The 19091-nt window shown below is 42.2% G+C and overlaps 1 protein-coding gene across 1 annotated transcript in view; it reads right to left on the bottom strand.

The window, feature by feature from the left end:
• The window catches only part of LOC115175879 (F-actin-uncapping protein LRRC16A), a 29720-nt gene extending 12728 nt beyond the window's left edge, over positions 1-16992 (bottom strand). The window contains exons 1-14 of the mRNA XM_029735485.1: positions 16642-16992; positions 15337-15434; positions 12903-12953; positions 6411-6470; positions 6190-6311; positions 5798-5895; positions 5639-5709; positions 3899-3972; positions 3712-3787; positions 1932-2020; positions 1241-1335; positions 936-1022; positions 752-855; positions 379-456 (exon numbers count right to left, since the gene is read on the bottom strand). Of these exons, the coding sequence (XP_029591345.1) occupies positions 379-456; positions 752-855; positions 936-1022; positions 1241-1335; positions 1932-2020; positions 3712-3787; positions 3899-3972; positions 5639-5709; positions 5798-5895; positions 6190-6311; positions 6411-6470; positions 12903-12953; positions 15337-15434; positions 16642-16681 (1143 nt within the window). The 5' untranslated portion in view covers positions 16682-16992. The remainder of the gene's footprint in view (positions 1-378; positions 457-751; positions 856-935; positions 1023-1240; positions 1336-1931; positions 2021-3711; positions 3788-3898; positions 3973-5638; positions 5710-5797; positions 5896-6189; positions 6312-6410; positions 6471-12902; positions 12954-15336; positions 15435-16641) is intronic.
• Positions 16993-19091: the final 2099 nt, after the last annotated feature.

Below are 19091 nucleotides of genomic sequence, written 5' to 3' on the forward strand. Positions count from 1 at the left end.
CCACAAGGAGTCGCTAGAGCGCGATGGGACAAGGACATCCCGGCCAGCTAAACCCTCCCCTAACCCGGACGACACTGGACCAATTGTGCGCCGCCTCATGGGTATCCCGGTCGCAGTCAGCTGCGACACAGCCTGGGATCAGACCCAGATCTGTTGTGACGCCTCTAGCACTGTGACGCAGTGCCTTAGACCACTGCGCCACTCGGGAGGCCAATTGCATATTATTACAATTAAACTAATCTACTTAATATAGAATATTGATTCGGTTTAGAACAGCTTTGTAATGTGCCCATAAAAAGGGTTAAAGTCCAATTGTCCAATCATTGCCTAGCTATAGCAGTGTGAATTCTTCTTAGGATTGGATGAGGGTTCACTCACTTGGTCCAGACAGCAGTCACTGCTGGACAGATCCAGAGTTACTAGACTGTTATGTTGACCCAGGAAATTGTACAGATTCTGTGAAAAGAGTCAGAGAAATGATGAAGAAAACAAACATAAAATACTGAGTACAATGAAGGGGGAATTAGGACTAGGTCTTTCACTTAATATTTCAAATTCTATTTCACACCATTTCTGTGGCCTGTGTGAAAAATACATGAAAGCCAGGAAAGAACATTTAAGATTTTGATAATGTTGCCAATACAACACTGATCTAAGATCAGTTCTGCACTCCCTCCCCTTATGATTAAGAGTGGCGTGTTAGCTGATCCTAGAACTGTGCTTAGCAACTTCTACCAGGAGATGTACATACTGAGAGGTCGTCCCCTCGGAGTGAGTTCCCACAGAGGTCCAGGTGTGTGAGGGTAGTGGGGACAGCAGGGTTGGCACTCAGCGCCTGGGCAAGACTGTTAACCCCTGACAACACATACACAGGAAGTTCAGAGGAAATGACATACCACATATTTGTCCAGGAAATTGGTTATGAATTTCAATACCCTTTTGCGATACGGAGGTCTTTGAAAGGTTCAGATGCTTGAGACCCATTGGGAGTTTGGCCAGCTGTGCACTGAGAGCAGATACGCCTAGAAAAAAATAAAGTGCATTACAAACTTATGAACAGACTTAAACCTCTCATGAACTTGAAGCTTCGAGACACGTTTGGCCATTGAGACGATCCATGCCAATGTAGGACAGAATACTAGAAGCTAGAATTCTAGATCTGTGCAGTATCCTATATATCTAAATCATTGAATATCACTGAATATCATTTAAAAAAATGAAAGCAGGGAGTTTGTCGTACCCTTGTCCTCCAGGGAGTTGTTTGTGAGGTTGAGGGTGTGAAGTGCAGAGGCAGGGTTGCAGGTCAGAGCGTTGGCTAGCTTCTGCGCAAAATCACTGAAAAAAATCAAGAAAAGACAAGGCTCTACATAATCCCCAAAACATTCCTCACCCCAGGACACCGGTGCCTATCTGGGAGAATAAAGAAAAAACAACATGCTTACGTGTCGGCATGAATCGCCTTCATCAGAGCCTATTGTTTGTTTGTCCCGTCAATAAATGTATCAGACTGACGCAGAAACAGAGTGCTCTTTATTCTTCCGGATAGTCACCAGTTGAAGTACCCAGGGGAAAGGAGTGTTTGGGGATTTTCAAGTCCCTCAGTCGAGCACCCGATTCCCCATCATTCGTTTGGGCTGGGCTGAAGCTCAATTGGATATACTTTTCCCCACAGCTCTACATAAGTTCTCTCAGGATTTTCTACGTGAAGTATATTTCTGATAATAGTGAGAGTCATGTGTTTAACTAGTGTGTGAGCTTGCTCCCTTAGCTTCCCATTGAACAGCATGCATGGAAGGTGGCTGCGTTCGAGAGCATGATTCATTCTGAAACTGTGTGTGCGTTTTGTGTTTGCACCCGCATCTGTGTGTGTGTGTGTGTGTGCTGGATAAAATAAAAGCCAGTATAGCTTATTACCAGTGCTTAGTGCTCACCTTCTGAGACCTGCATTCTCTAAAACCAGCTCCTCTAAGCGACTGGAGCGGGCCACAACTCGCAGAATTTGTTCACACACATCTGTGGACTGCAAGCAAACACTTCAGTGTGAAAAGTAACAAGCTCAGGCTTGTGTAAACACAGATGAATAACTTACTGTACAAAAACGTAAAACCTTTAAATGCATAAACACACACAAGAACGCAAACACATTCACCAAAACACACACACGCACACAGTGTGCGAGCAAACACACACACACACACACCTCCTATGACTAAGTATCAGCAGCAGTCACACCATCCCTGACTAATAAGCGCTTGTTGACATCTCATCCTCATGCCTCCTCTCTGCCTGCCACCACCAGAACACACACTCCTTTATACACACACAGCTGTCCTCTTCCTGCTGTGGACAGTGTACCCTTTACATTGCGTGTTCAGCCACTCTCAGAGGATAGAGGAAGTTACATAATAAAGAATGGTTTCAATACAAAATAAGCACTTAATGAAAGTCTTACAATGCATTTTAACTGCATCCTAATTAGTGCTGAGCTATTAGTGTTTGAGGTCATTTCGGTATGATTATTAAACATTTAGAGTTTTCGATTTCAATCATTTTTTTAAACATTAGACGCACGACAGTATGCATTATGTGCGTTGAATGCTGTAACACAGAATAAAACAATTAATACAAGTCCCATGATGGTAGTGACTGTCCATTACTGCTTATCACTTATTAACCAACATTTATCACTTTACTTTAATCAAATATTTCACTTGTTGTGTATATTACATTTGTTTTATTTAATTACTTTATTATTTAATTCCAAGTCATCATCTGATCTCTATAGAGCTGCTGTCTGACAAAATCCCTATTTTAGTAGTTCTTCAAAAACTGAACAACAAAAAATGCAACATGTAAAGTGTTGATCACATAAAAGATCCATAACATTTTCAATATGCACCAAAAGCTTAGTTCTTCCATATTTTGTGCACAAATTTGTTTACATCCTTGTTAGTGAGCATTTCTCCTTTGCCAAGATAATCCATCCACCTGACAGGCATGGCATACCAAGAAGCTGATTAAACAGCATGATCATTACACAGGTTGCACCATCTGCTGGGGATAATAAAAGGCCACTCTAAAAATGTGCAGTTTTGCCACTTTTATGACTGCTGAATACAAACCATCAAATCACTGAGATCATGTATTTTCCGGTAGAGATCCCTTGTGAAGCAACCATTTCTCTATTCTTCTGTTTCTTCTCCCTCTCCATGTCTACCCCATACTAACCTAACATAGCAGGCGTAAAAGAAACCCCAAAACAGCCCCACACAGACCAGAGTAGTTCATTATCACGTTTTCTGTGCGAAACTACGTACAATATTGGCCTGTTAAAAACTACAACTCCCTTCTACATTGCACAGTTTGGGCTTGATCTGATTTATCTCTAGAGAAACTTAGCAACAACAAAAAAAAAACAGAACAAAATGGAATTCAAATAATTGAACCGATGTTGGTCAATTAGTTTAAAAAAATTATAATAACCGTAATTTCAGTTAATCACCCAGCACTAATCACAACATATATACCTACAGTACAGGCTTAATGTAAAGTGTTACCACAATTTACTTAACTTCCACCTCTCTTCAAGAGTGGCATGATGCTTTTTTCTCCAATTTATTTACCTCGGTTGAACTGTACGATGGCAAATAGTTTTTCCCTTCCTAAGTGTAACAGAAAATGGTCACCAGCATGGTTCAGAATGAAATGTACCAGTTTGTAGTCCTTTGTGGAGAGCTTGGTGAACCATTGGTTATACTCCAGGACCACAATGATGGCCACCAAATCTCTGGAGGAGAAGTAAATAGCATTGATTATCAAAAACAGAATGGTATAAAAAGACACTGTTGTTCACGCAATGTGTACATTTGACAGCAGTGAAATAAGGAAGTGAAGTTACCGGTTATCAAGATGTACGAAATCCTGCAGGTTCAGTTCTCTGGTGTCCTGGGTCTGATAGATTGTGTCCACATCCTGTTGGGCAACAAAATGTTATGAAGAGTGATCAGATAAATTGCAATTAATTGCAAAGTCCCTCTTTGCCATGCAAATGAACTGAATCCCGCAAAAAAAACATTTCCACTGCATTTCAGCCATGCCACAAAAGGACCAGCTGACATCATGTCAGTCATTCTCTCGTTAACACAGGTGTGAGTGTTGACGAGGACAAGGCTGGAGATCAATCTGTCATGCTGATTGAGTTCAAATAACAGACTGGAAGCTTCAAAAGGAGGGTGGTGCTTGGAATCATTGTTCTTCCTATGTCAACGATGGTTACCTGCAAGGAAACACGTGCCGTCATCATTGCTTTGCACAAAAAGGGTTTCACAGGCAGAGATATTGCTGCCAGAAAGATTGCACCTAAATCAACCATTTATCGGATCATCAAGAACTTCAAGGAGAGCGGTTCAATTGTTGTGAAGAAGGCTTCAGGGCGCCCAAGAAAGTCCAGCAAGCGCCAGGACCGTCTCCTAAAGTTGATTCAGCTGCAGGACCGGGGCACCACCAGTACAGAGCTTGCTCAGGAATGGCAGCAGGCAGGTGCGAGTGCATCTGCATGCACAGTGAGGCGAAGACTTTTGGAGGATGGCCTGGTGTCAAGAAGGGCGGCAAAGAAGCCACTTCTCTCCAGGAAAAACATCAGGGACAGACTGATATTCTGCAAAAGGTACAGGGATTGGACTGCTGACGACTGGGGTAAAGTCATTTTCTCTGATGAATCCCCTTTCCGATGGTTTGGGGCATCCGGAAAAAAGCTTGTCCGGAGAAGACAAGGTGAGCGCTACCATCAGTCCTGTGTCATGCCAACAGTAAAGCATCCTGACACCATTCATGTGTGGGGTTGCTTCTCAGCCAATGGAGTGGGCTCACTCACAATTTTGCCTAAGAACACAGCCATGAATAAAGAATGGTACCAACACGTCTTCCGAGAGCAACTTCTCCCAACCATCCAGGAACAGTTTGGTGACGAACAATGCCTTTTCCAGCATGATGGAGCACCTTTGCCATAAGTCAAAAGTGATAACTAAGTGGCTCGGGGAACAAAACATTGATATTTTGGGTCCATGGCCAGGAAACTCCCCAGACCTTAATCCCATTGAGAACTTGTGGTCAATCCTCAAGAGGCGGGTGGACAAACAAAAACCCACAAATTCTGACAAACTCCAAGCATTGATTATGCAAGAATGGGCTGCCATCAGTCAGGATGTGGCCCAGAAGTTAATTGACAGCATGCCAGGGCAGATTGCAGAGGTCTTGAAAAAGAAGGGTCAACACCGCAAATATTGACTCTTTGCATCAACTTCATGTAATTGTCAATAAAAGCCTTTGACACTTATGAAATGCTTGTAATTATACTTCAGTATTCCATAGTAACATCTGACAAAAAAATAGCTAAAGAGACTGAAGCAGCAAACTTTGTGAAAATGTATGTTTTTGTCATTCTCAAAACTTTTAGCCACGACTGTAAAGCCAGGTCAGCATACATGTATTTCAAGAAAGACAATGTTAGAAACTTTAGAACAGATGCCTATCAACATGAACAGGATAGTCAGGCTACTGGACCTCCATAAACTGCCCCCGTTACACTATGATCAATTAGCAATATTAAATGAAAACGGAAGGAGACAAATCTACTAACCCACTGCACCTCCTCTCTGAATGGCAGACCCAGCTGGTCACAGAGACACCAGTACATGTGGGAGAAACCACCTACGAGAGAATGAGAGAGGTGAATACAGAAAGTCAACTATGTCATAGTTGGGATTTTTGTGAAATGTGTTCTTTATTATAACGTTACCACATGGCCCTAGGTCTGTGGTGGCCTGGTCCTCCCATAGAGACTGTAGGACGGCCGTCCTCTCAGGAGGCTTCAGGGTCAACTTCTTCATCGCCTTCCTTTCACAGTGCAGGGGACACACCCACAAACCGTCACTTTACCATGTTGACTTCTGTCACTATCATGTCAGCCCAGAGGACAAAAACACACACTGTCACTTTATCATGTTGGACATGAGTAAAGTGAGAGTGGGTGACAGTCTGAGGAAGTGAATGAGTACACAAGCGAGTGAATGAGTACACAAGTGACTGAATGAGTGACTCACTAATGTAAGTGCTTGTATGAGTAAAGGAATAATGAAGTGACAATAGAGAAAGTAACAAAGAGAGAGTGACAAAGTAGAGGGGACCTACGCTGGGGAGAGACCTGGACAGATTCTGTGTAGACAGCTCCCAATGTGGGCCACCACCTCATCCACATCCTCCACAGAGCCAAGCTTCAGGGACAGCTGGCCTCGGTCATACTCCAACAACAACTGTAGGCGGTGCAACACAGAGTCAACTGATACTGTCTGTCTGTAACATGTTTGGTTTCAGCAGAAGTTGTTTAATGTTTAAAGCCAGGACTATCTTACCTGAGTGGGCTTGTTACTAGTGATCCCCTGTATATCTAGGTAATTGAAGGTCTGTTCAATCTGAAACGACAACAAAAATCTGCACTATACTCAACCAGAAATTAAAAGGTATGGAATCAAAATGTTGGAAAACACATTGATAAAATCAAAACATGTGAGGCACACAAGGACACGTGTCCACTTTCTCTTTCACAGCTATTAGGCCAACACTGACAAAAACAGAGACACAGTCATAAACAAGCACTGAGATACACAACATGACCAAAAGTATGTGGACATCTCATTCCAAAATCATGGGCATTAATATGGAGTTGGTCCCCCCTTTGCTGCTATAACAGCCTCCACCGTTCTGGGAAGGCTTTTCCACTAGATGTTGGAACAATGGAAGCAAGTCCCCGCAGCATTTAGCCACAAGAGCATTTCTGAGGTAGGGCACTGATGTCGGGTGATTAGGCCTGGCTCACAGTCAGTGTTCAAATTCATCCAAAGGGGTTCAATGGCGTTGAGGTCAGAGCTCTGTGCAGGCCAGTCAAGTTCTTCTACAATGATCTTGACAAACCATTTCTGTATGGACCTCAGCTTTGTGCACGGGGGCATTGTCATGCTGAAACAGGAAAGGGCGTTCCCCAAGCTGTTGCCACAAAGTTGGAAGCACAGAATCATCTAGTAGGTAATTTTATGCTGTAGCATTAATATTTCCCTTCACTGGAACTAGGTGGCCTAACAGCCCCAGACCATTATTTCTCCTCCACCAAACTTTACAGTTGGCACTATGCATTGGGGCAGATTCTCCTGGCATCTGCCAAACCCAGATTCGTCCATCGGGCTGCCAGATGGTGAAGCATGATTCATCACTCCAGAGAACCCGTTTCCACTACTCCAGAGTCCAATGGCGGCGAGCGTTACACCACACCAGCCATCGCCTGGCATTGCGCATGGTGATCTTAGGCTTGTGTGTGGCTGCTTGGCCTTGGAAACCCATTTCATGAAGCTCCCGACAAACAGTTCTTGTGCTGACGTTGCTTCCAGAGGCAGTTTGGAACTCATCCTAGGACAGTGTCATGTTGAAAGTCACTGAGCACTTCAGTAAGGCTATTCTACTGCCAATGTTTGTCTATGGAGATTGCATGGCGGTGTGCTCAATTTTATACACATCAGCAATGGGTGTGGCTGAAATAGCCGAATCCACTAATTTGAAGGGTTGTCCACATACTTTTGTATATACAGTGAGGGGAAAAAAGTATTTGATCCCCTGCTGATTTTGCACGTTTGCCCACTGACAAAGAAATGATCAGTCTATAATTTTAAATGGTAGGTTTATTTGAACAGTGAGAGACAGAATAACAACAACAAAAAATCCAGAAAAACACATGTCAAAATGTTATAAAATGATTTGCATTTTAATGAGGGAAATAAGTATTTGACCCCTCTGCAAAACATGAGTTAGTACTTGGTGACAAAACCCTTGTTGGCAATCACAGAATTCAGACGTTTCTTGTAGTTGGACACCAGGTTTGCACACATCTCAGGAGGGATTTTGTCCCACTCCTCTTTGTAGCTCTTCTCCAAGTCATTAAGGTTTCGAGGCTGACGTTTGGCAACTCGAACCTTCAGATCCCTCCACAGATTTTCTATGGGATTAAAGTCTGGAGACTGTCTAGGCCACTCCAGGACCTTAATGTGCTTTTTCTTGACCCACTCCTTTGTTGCCTTGGCCGTGTGTTTTGGGTCATTGTCATGCTGGAATACCCATTCACGACCCATTTTCAATGCCCTGGCTGAGGGAAGGAGGTTCTCGCCCCAAGATCCAATTTGTAAGTCGCTCTGGATAAGAGCGTCTGCTAAATGACTTAAATGTAAATGTAAATTTGACAGTACATGGCCGCGTCCATCGTCCCTTTGATGCGGTGAAGTTGTCCTGACCTATTAGCAGAAAAACACCCCCAAAGCATAATGTTTCGATGGTGTTCTTGGTGTCATAGGCAGCATTCCTCCTCCTCCAAACACGGTGAGTTGAGTTGATGCCAAAGAGCTCCATTTTGGTCACATCTGACCACAACACTTTCACCCAGTTGTCCTCTGAGTCATTCAGATGTTCATTGACAAACTTCAGACGGGCATGTATATGTGCTTTCTTGAGCAGGGGGACCTTGCAGGCGCTGCAGGATTTCAGTCCTTCACGGCATAGTGTGTTACCAATTGTTTTCTTGGTGACTATGGTCCCAGCTGCCTTGAGATCATTGACAAGATCCTCCCGTGTAGTTCTGGGCTGATTCCTCACCGTTCTCATGATCATTGCAACTCCACGAGGTGAAATCTTGCATGGAGCCCCAGGCCGAGGGAGATTGACAGTTCTTTTGTGTTTCTTCCATTTGCGAATAATCGCACCAACTGTTGTCACCTTCTCACCAAGCTGCTTGGCGATGGTCTTGTAGTCCACTCCAGCCTTGTGTAGGTCTACAATCTTGTCCCTGACATCCTTGGAGAGCTCTTTGGTCTTAGCATGGTGGAGAGTTTGGAATCTGATTGATTGATTGCTTCTGTGGACATGTCTTTTTTACAGGTAACAAGCTGAGATTAGGAGCACTCCCTTAAGAGTGTGCTCCTAATCTCAGCTCGTTACCTGTATATAAGACACCTGGGAGCCAGAAATCTTTCTGATTGAGAAGGGGTCAAATACTTATTTCCCTCATTAAAATGCAAATCATTTTATAACATTTTTGACATGCGGTTTTCTGGATTTTTTTGTTGTAATTCTGTCTTTCACTGTTCAAATAAACCTACCATTAAAAATATAGACTGACCATTTCTTTGTCAGTGGGCAAACGTACAAAATCAGCAGGGGATCAAATACTTTTTCCCCCTCACTGTATAGTTTAGATGGACAAACCCCAATACGCCACACACACACACAACTGGCAGGATGACAGGGGAGAGAGAGAGAGAGAGAAGGAAAGGAGGAGGTCAAACTAATCCAGAGCTGCTATCTTTCTGATGCTAGAGGCCCAGGCTGAAGGAGGAAAGAAACTCCCTCTCCAGCTGTTAAATCCCTCCAATGTCTTTGCTCAGCACACAAAACTCCAAGGGCGAGATTTACTCCCAGGAACAACTGAGCCTCTGTCGTACACAGAGCGTATAATAATCCAAACACCATCATACAATGACTTCTTTCCAGGATACAAGAAAATTAAATGCTAAAACTTTAGCCTGCAGCTATAATTCTTTATGTATAACTTGTAATAAGCATGTAGCCTAGTGTTACCAAAAATCACCTCCTCAGGGTTTTTACCTTTCCAGAGGTTACGAGTAGAAGACTAAAATACACCCGAAAGAGGAATTGGCATGAATATTTGTAGGGCTCTGCAAATAGTGTAACTTTTCTTTAAGTGCATGGGTTTTAATGACTAGCAATTGAAGAAGTACAGTAGCTTCAGAAAGTATTCACACCCCTTGACTTTTTCCACCTTTTGTTGTTACACTGCCTGAATTGAAAATTGATTACATTTAGATTTGTCAATGGCCTACACACAATACCCCATAATGTCAAAGTGGAATCATGTTTTTAGAAATTGTTACAAATGAATTAAAAATGAAAAGCTGAAATGTCTTGAGTCAGTAAGTATTCAACCCCTTTGTTATGGCAAGTCTAAATAAGTTCAGGAGTAAACATTTGCTTAACTAGTCACATAAGATGCACGGACTCACGGTGTGCAATAATAATGTTTTACAAGATTTTTGAATGACTACATCTCTGTACCCCTCACATACAGATAATTGTAAGGTAACTCAGTTAAGCAGTGAATTTCAAAACACAGATTCAACCACAAAAGACCAGGGAGGTTTCCAATGCCTCACAAAGAAGAGCACCTATTGGTAGATCGGTAAAAAAAAGCCTACATTGAATATCTCTTTGAGCATGGTGAAGTTATTAATTACACTTTGGATGGTGTATCAATACACCCAGTCTCTACAAAGATACAGGCGTCCTTCCAAACTCAGTTGCACGGGAGGAAGGAAACCGCACCGAGATTCCACCATGAGGCCATTGATGACTTTAAAACAGTTAGACTTTAATAGCTGTGATAGGAGAAAACTGAGGATGGATCACAACACTGTAGCTACTCCACAATACTAACCTAATTGACATAGTGAAAAGAAAGATCTCTGTACAGCAATGGTCTCCAAAGCATTTCTACTTGATCACAAAACATTTCTGTAAAAACCCGCTGTTGGCAGTAGGAGAAGTGTTTAAATTTAACCATTTCATGTGTCTGAACTATCTTCCCAGCGGACACGGAAAGCAAATCAAGTGCACCATGAGCAGACCGCTGGCCAATGGGATGGCTCAGATGACTGTCTGCAGTAACGTAGCAGGCGTAAAAGAAAGCTACAGCAAAGTTGATGCTGTTCATCAGAGTAACAACATGAATTTGTGCATGAGACAGAAATAAAGCCTTGAGTTTCGCCATCAGTTGGAAGACGGTGTCCCTTTATGGTCAGCGGAGGAAAGGGATCGGCGGGACGTTGAGAGGAGGACCCTCAGTCTGCTGCTTTCTCCCTCCGCTGAGACTGAGCATCAGATGCAGGCGCCATTAGCCCAGTAAAATAAAAGGCGAATTATTAAAATGCATGCACACTCAGCTGTGCCTCGCAAGTAATACAACAACTGATGTATTACCAGTATGGTCATATTATAGCCTACCCCTAAATATATATGTTTTTAAATGGCCTGAACAACAATGCATTGGCACGGCATTTCATGCAAAGCTAATGTGGTGATAATGTATTGGTCCTATAGCCCACTGCACAAACCTCATTGCTACAGTACTGTTTTTAATAGGTTAATGTTGCATAGGCTTACGCTTTTTAAGTCATGCTCCCCAAAAAAATCTGAGTGGTAGATCTTGGCTTGCATTTTGATCAGAAAGTGATCTTGCCTCAGAAAAGGTTGGTGACCACTACCGTGCAGAATAAAAATAAATATGTGGCAAAGAAATTAACTTTATGTCCTGAATACAAAGCAATATGTTTGTGTCAAATCCAACATGTCACCGAGTACCACTTCATATTTTCAAGCATGGTGGTGGCTGCATCATGTTATGGGTATGCTTGTCATCGACAAGGACTAGGGAGGTTTTTTTATGATAAAAATAAACAGAATAGAGCTAAGCACAGGCAATATCCAAGAGGAAAACCTGGTTCAGTCTGCTTTCCAACAGACACTGGGAGACAAGTTCACCTTTGAGCAGGTCAATAACAGTAGTGCTTACCAAGATGACATGGAATGTTCCTGAGTGGCCTAGTTACAATTTGGATTTAAACCAGCTTGAAAACCTATGGCAAGACTTGAAAATGGCTGTCTACCAATGATCAACAAGTAACTTGACAGAGCTTGAAGAATTGTTTTAAGAATCATGTGCAAATATTGTACAATCCAGTTGTGCAAAGCTCTTAGAGACTTATCCAGAAAGACTCACAGCTGTAATTGCTGCCAAAGGTGATCCTAACATGTATTGACTCAGGGGTTTGAATACTTATCTAATCAAGATAGTGTTTTATTTCTCATAAATTCTTTACAAATGTTAGAATTTTTTATTCACTTTACCAAGAAAGTTGTGTAGATCATTGACAAAAAAACTATTTTAATCCCACTTTGTACACAACAAAAAGTGGGAAAAGTCAAGGGGTGTGAATACTTTCTGAAGGCACTGTATTTGTAATTAACCACATTCATGAAATGCACAGTCCAAAGATTGCAGTGAAGTAGTTGCAGTTACTGGTATTTGTTAACCAGTACATTAGCGCCCGGCATTAGTGAGCAGGTCCCACCATATGCCATGACATCTGATATGTTTACCCACAATGCAGCTGTGAACACAGCCTGTGGGAAAGAAAAACAGTCGATGCTTTCTGAAAAACCTCAAACCTTAAGGGAGAGAGAGTCAAAAAAGTTCAACAGAAATAGGGGAGAGATCTGCAGAGACTTGCTCCTTGGGCCAGCATCTGTACCAGAGAGAATTCCAGAAGCGCTCCTCCAAAACAAGCAGGAGCACGCTCGGAGATAGACTAACCAAACATTCCCAAGGAGGACCATCTGGGATGACTGGGGGCGGGAGGAAGACAGTCAGTCTAATTGAATTTCCTCAATTCATCCAGACAGAAGTCCTCCCACTCACTCAAACCTCTACTTACTATGTGTCGTAATGGAGTGAATTCCCTGTCTGTCATCATTACATAGTACATAAAAGGGAGTTGCAGCGATTTCAACTTCACAAGAACTTAATTGGCCTTGAGTAATATTGATGTTAACTCTCGTAGCACTATGCACAGATATGCAGTACACTAGTAAACTAATGTTTAAGCTTCTGTGGGACGCAGCTATTTGAGACATAGGAAGATCAGGATATACAGTAACACACATTCAAACACTCAGTGTCTCACATGTGCATGTACGCCGTCTCACCTCGCACACACGGCACACTTCTTCCTTACCTTGGTGGGGACCCTTGCAGTAAGCAGAAAGACCCGATGGGATGCCAAAGCCTGTAGGAGAGCGAGACAGATCAGAGAGACGTAACGCAAGTCAACAACTGTACAACTAGAACTGGACAGAGTTACAGTACTAAGCCTTTCCACCAGCGGTTTGCAGCTGTTTTGTCTAGAAGGAATTAAAATATCAACTGTAGAGCCAAGTGAAAGAGACCTGGAGTTGGGACATACTTAAAGAACATGTTCTCTTGTTTTTACTATAGTTTCTCTGTGTTAAACCCTTCTATTCTTAAAAACACTGGAGCAAACTCAATTGAAATCACACTGTGGTAGCTAACTCATTTCTAGAGACATGAAAAAGTACCATGCGACAGGTGAATACACAGTTATAGTCAAAAGGAGAAAGAGAGAACTGTCTGTGGATCAGATAGCTGTGGTATGTTGGTTTTTGGAGTGAAGTCACTCAAGGCCAAATATGAGCATGGATAGTGGCTTAGTGAGCCAATGGCTGGGTGTGAGGCAGGAGACCCCACCCCTCTCTGCTCTGGACAATCTGTTTCAGATTTGTATTTTATTTTCAAGTATCTCAGGTGTAAAAAAGGGGGAGGGGTATTGCATGTTCTCACACACACACACTAATCATGCACACGTAGACACACACATACATTTCACAATCCCATAATAATTATTGCAGGTAAGACCCACTTATCCATTGTGTCTTAAAAAATAAAGACAGCTCAACCAAATTTTGACCACTGAGTTTGGCGGATGAATTTACAATCCCAATTCTAGCAAGGCCTAGGAATGTGCCAATGTGGTAGGCTGTGTTAATCAGTGTCTGATGCGCTCAGTCAGTGTCCTGTGGGGAAGTGCTGTGTCAAGTCAAGACAGTGAACATACATGCCACCAAATTGTGGAACTTTACAAAGAAAATAAGCCCCCGGAGCCTACACCGTGTCCAATAGGCCCCCAGAGCCTACACCGTACCAATAGGCCCCCAGAGCCTACACCGTACCAATAGGCCCCCAGAGCCTACAATGTGCCCATTTCACACTGAACTTTAAGGAAGGACAACTTTCCAGAAAATGATATGCCTTCAAATGTGAAAATGGCATAGAGTTTCATGAGTTGAGGATGCGCATTTAGAGTAACGATCAATTATATCCTCATTATACTACGTGTTTAAAATCAGTTGCCAACATTTGTCCTTTTTATTAACTAGGAAACAGATAGGTGTTTCATTGTATCTCCCAAAGCTAGTCAGCTGCACATGTTCTACAATTAAAACGGAACCTTGTTTTTGTCCGTTTACTCGAGGGTGGTGCAGCAAACATTAGCATGCCAAGAGTGTCCAAGAAGCTTACTTTTTTAAATCCACATACACAGTGTTATACGTTGTCTGCTGAGTAATATTCTACACACACACACGGGGTTTAGAGACATGCAGTTACATGAAACATGATAGGCCCATTTCCAATAGTAGGCCTACTCCCACACCGCTTTATCCATTGTTCTTCCTCTTACGCAATACTACACTGAGACTGAGGGATCAAATGTCTTTTGAAAGTTGGGTCTGATGCTTTTCATGTCTTTGCTGGCCCACAGCTTAGAGGAAAGGGTTAAAGGATGATGAAGTTGCTAAGTATGAGGGGAGAATGAATAGTGTCTGTATACAGGGCTGTGTTCATTAGGGCATGCAATGGAAAACGTTTTACAACGGAAAATGAAAAAGAGTGTTTCTTATTCTGTAGGTGTTCTTGGGTATTTTGAAAGGCGCAAATAAAATGTATTAGTCTGTTTTCTTCCATTCGATGCCTAATGAACACAGCCCAGGGCTTAGGGTTAAAGAAGATCAGCTTGCAACACCTTATAAAGAATTTTGTTTGGAAAGAGGCCGAAGCGTCTCTGGTCTTCCTTGGGTTTGATGGAGGCAACTGATATTCCAATTGAAACACAATAAGTTTTGGCTATCTTTTGAAAGTGCTCTGAAGTTGCTAACAAAAATTAGACAGTTGTGGAGGTTCATCCTGTAACATTTAAAATGTAACATTTAACCATCAAAATCCAATATTCTGCATACAAAGTAACAAGAATATTACACCACAGACAAAATTGTTTCAGGTTGTCAATACATTGATTTCAGTCTGTCAAGTCCACAGAAAGTGGTGAGGTTGTGTTTCAAACGTTCTATGGTCAAATAGTCGACTGCAGGCCTGCTGTTATGTGAATGAGGCACAGGAACAAGGTTTTGCTGAGAAACATGTAAACCTTGAGAGAATGAGGAAAATTACAAACACTGGGGTGCTCAGAATGACAAGTTGATGTTCTCCTACATAGAAGGGTTGTGTTGTGTCTGCACATGTAACACTACATTTAGAGAACTGCACAATGAGAAACCAATTATACGGGGGCCTAGAATAAAGGCCTGATGTCTTACCAGCACTCGGTTCTCCAGTTTGTCACCTTTGACCTCCAGTTTCAACCTCTTCTTCAAGGTGAGCTTGATCTTCCTTCCCACGGCATCTCTTACACTCTCTAGGAGGAACAATTGGAAGATTGATACGATCATGCTATCGTTTCCTCTACTGCATGTTCAGGGCTAGGCTTATCGGAGGCCTTTATAAATCCAAAATAACTCATACTTGGCCTGGGAAATCATGAATAACAGAAGCAGAAATGCTTTTTGATAGGAAAACAACCCAACTTAGGATTCACTTTGCCTGCATTGAGCTGTTTTTTTTAACAGTTGTATCAACAGTGGACCTAATGTCAGTTTCGTAACCACTACACTCAAAAAGAAACTCAGAAGTATTGAAAATACCACACAGTCCATAGACAGTGGGTTTACCCCAGGCCATATGGCAGTGCTAGGGAGGTTAGCTATTCAACATTGGTGCACTTTTTTCTCCCATGTAATAGCAGTCAGAGTAATATTATTGCTTCATTTTGTACCAAACACAGCTTTAACCAGCGTCGGCCTCTTACAGGTTTCATGACTCCGTTGTCAAATTTATATTAAGAGGGAAGTCAGATGCCAACCAAGAAACCAGCTGAGGGAAGGACTGATTAGTTTTGGTGAGGCACCTAAAACATTTTGTAGTTTTGTTTTTCTTCAGGGAATCCTGGCAAGAGTGGGGGAAACTCTTGATTACATCACTCTCTGGACATGAGGTCATCAACTCAGATCAGAACATTTACAGACAGGGAGATTTCCCAACATGGCCCAGACTGCCATGTTTGGACTTCTATTTATGTATCCACAGTTCTCTGAAACTAATGTCTGAAAACAGTTTTTTTGCAGTTGTTTTCGTGATGGTTCCATAACTTGATTAGTGTCCATTCTCAAAAGAAAAAGGCAACATTTTGAAAGACCTGTGAGGATAACTGAAGAAATCTCATATGGCCGTCTGGGCTTGTTGTATGTCCTGTGCTCTGCGTAGTATGACAATGGTTTATCCATACATTGGTCTATCCTAGAGGAGGCATATGTCATCCCAATGGTGTCATCACACTCTGAGGGAATTTCTCAAGAGATGAGAAGAACAGCTCCAGTTCTTCTCTCCAACTTTGTGTACAAATGTATGTGGCAATCAGGTGGAGCTCGAAAACTTGAGAAAACAGCTGACATGGCATGTTTATCCCCCCCATAGTCGTTAAGAAATTTACAATGAACCATTACAATGCAAGAGTAGTAAGGTTAATTTTAGGCCAAATAAATTACATTACTGTTAAAGTTTCTTACCCAGCAACTCGTTAGGAAACCCCGTATCTTCTTCAGACATGTTTAAGAATTAGGAGATGTGTGTGGAGTTAAAAAAGCACAACGACAAAGAATAAACACGACATGGATTAAAATGTAAAGTTATCCACCGACGAGTAGCCTAGTCCAGTTTCTTGAGTACCTGGGGTCGTTTTGCTTACTTTCTCCATTCATCCTCCGGTGCGTCAGAGCAATGTACCTTTTGGAGCTCAAAAGCCGAAATGAACGAATAAAATGACATGAGAAAATTGAAGACAACGTTATGCTTGGACTAGCCTAGTATGCGAGTCTGTTGCAAAAATAATCACATACTTTCAGTGAACTCGTGAATGATCCCTCCCTTCTCAACAAAAAGGTAGGCTACTCACCGAAGTCAAGTAGGGAAAATGTGACACCTGGTGGCAGGGCCGGCCCGCTCATTATTTCTCTTATTCAACCTTTATTTCACCAGGAAGGGCTCATTGAGAGTTAAAATCTCTTTTTCAAGAGCGTCCTGGCCAAGATAGGCAGCACCAAGTCATTACAAAAATGACAGACAAACAACATGAAAAACTACTAGTAATCTAGTAAAAAAAACATAGAATTCACAAGAGTATAACAGAATCAAAAACTGCAAATTAAAAAACATTGACAGGTCAGGGAATCAGTCTCAAGATCATTCATCAGTTATTTAAAAAATACCAATCGGGACAAGTTCTTCCAGTTTAAAAGTATTTTGTAAGGCGTTCCAAGACGATGGCGCAGAGGACATAAAAGCCCTTTTACCAAATTCAGTTCGGACATTTGGAACAGTTAGCAGGATACAGTCCTGCGAACGAAGAGAGTACCCACCACATTTCTGAACAATAAAAATGCCCAAATAAAAAGGTAGTAAACCCAAAATGGCTTTGTAAATAAAAGTATACCAGTGACTGAGCCTACGAGTGACTAGAGAAGGCCAGCCAACCCTGGTATACAAAGTGCAGGAGGCGGCTGCCTATTGCGGCAGATTGACGAGGGCGGCATTTTCTGAGCTACTGTCCAAGGCGCACCTCCAACAACACAAAACCTCACATAATACTGCCCCAAACAATGACCATTTCTCTCTCAACCATTGGAATATGGGATTTTTAGGTGACTGCTGATGCCGCCCTGTGATAAGTTTTGTCAAAGGCAGGGATGCAAAATATGTATCTTGTCCATTCCCAGCGCACCTCTCCAGGGTGCTGTTGGAGAGATGAATCGCTGCGGCACTCCACCAACATTATGTCAAAAAAAAATCCTCCAACATAAATCATGTAGTAGAAACAGTATGTGGCCTTTTCTGTAGCCTACAAGCTGGATATAAAATGTATGACAGTGTAATGAGATGGAAAGTTTTTACATCGTGCATGTTTCTCCGATCAAATATCCTAACCTAAATGGCGCCCAATCAAATACAAAATGCGCTGACATGTTAACAAACCAAATATCCTAAAAACAGGACAGGTCAAAGTAAAATAGACAACGTGGAATGGACAATCAGGCTACAACTGCTACCCAGGAGTTTAATCCAGTGGGCTAAATTGTCATGATCAGTGTTTCAAGTTTGTATCCTGATCATAACGAAAAATAAATACTTATGCATTTCCCGCTGTGTAAATGCATTGCAAATAGGCTCAGGATAACTCCTGATAAAGTTGGGTAGCTGATATTCTAAGTTTAAATAGGCAAATGTATTAATTACAGGAATCAGGACTAATAAAGCCAATGCAACAGGAAGTGTTAAAAACAGTGGGCCTACCACATATTATTTAACTAGGCATGTCAATAAAGAAAAAAATCCTTATTTACAATGCTGGCCTACTCCAGACTACACTGGGCGCTGCTCTATGGGACTCCCAATCACAGCCAGATGTGATACAGCCTGGAATCAAACCAGGGACTGTAGTGATGCCTCTTGCACTGAGATGCAGTGCCTTAGACCGCTGCACAACTCGGGAGCCCACATGGATGGGCATTCATAAAATTGCTTTTCAGGTGACACTGTAGGCTATTCTTCAGTAAGCACGGGACAACACTGACGCCTTTTGGACATCTTTTTTTGAGGCAGACGTCTATGTTTAGTTAAGATTTTGACAGGTCTGGACCAGCCTTGATTTGGCCAAAACATAGATGTCTAGAAATGATGTAGTTTCAACTTTAATTCAGAACCTAAAATGAACCTGATTTCAACATCTGGAAAATAAGTATTTTAGACGTCTTTTCAACGTCATTTTGCTTACTGGGACTTCTAGTAGGGGCAGCAATTTTTTTGGTCTAGCCTAGGGTGGCAGAATGGCCAGGTCCTGCCTGGTGGCATTATGCAACATCTTTCTGACTCTGTGCAGGTAAAGAACCACTAAAGAGTAGGCCTAGGCTACCATAAGTACAGCAAAGTCGTTACAGTAGGTTAATACAACTGCTGATTACTA

The sequence above is a fragment of the Salmo trutta genome, chromosome 36 (assembly GCF_901001165.1).
Source record: "Salmo trutta chromosome 36, fSalTru1.1, whole genome shotgun sequence".
In the NCBI taxonomy this organism is placed as follows: Eukaryota; Metazoa; Chordata; class Actinopteri; order Salmoniformes; family Salmonidae; genus Salmo; species Salmo trutta.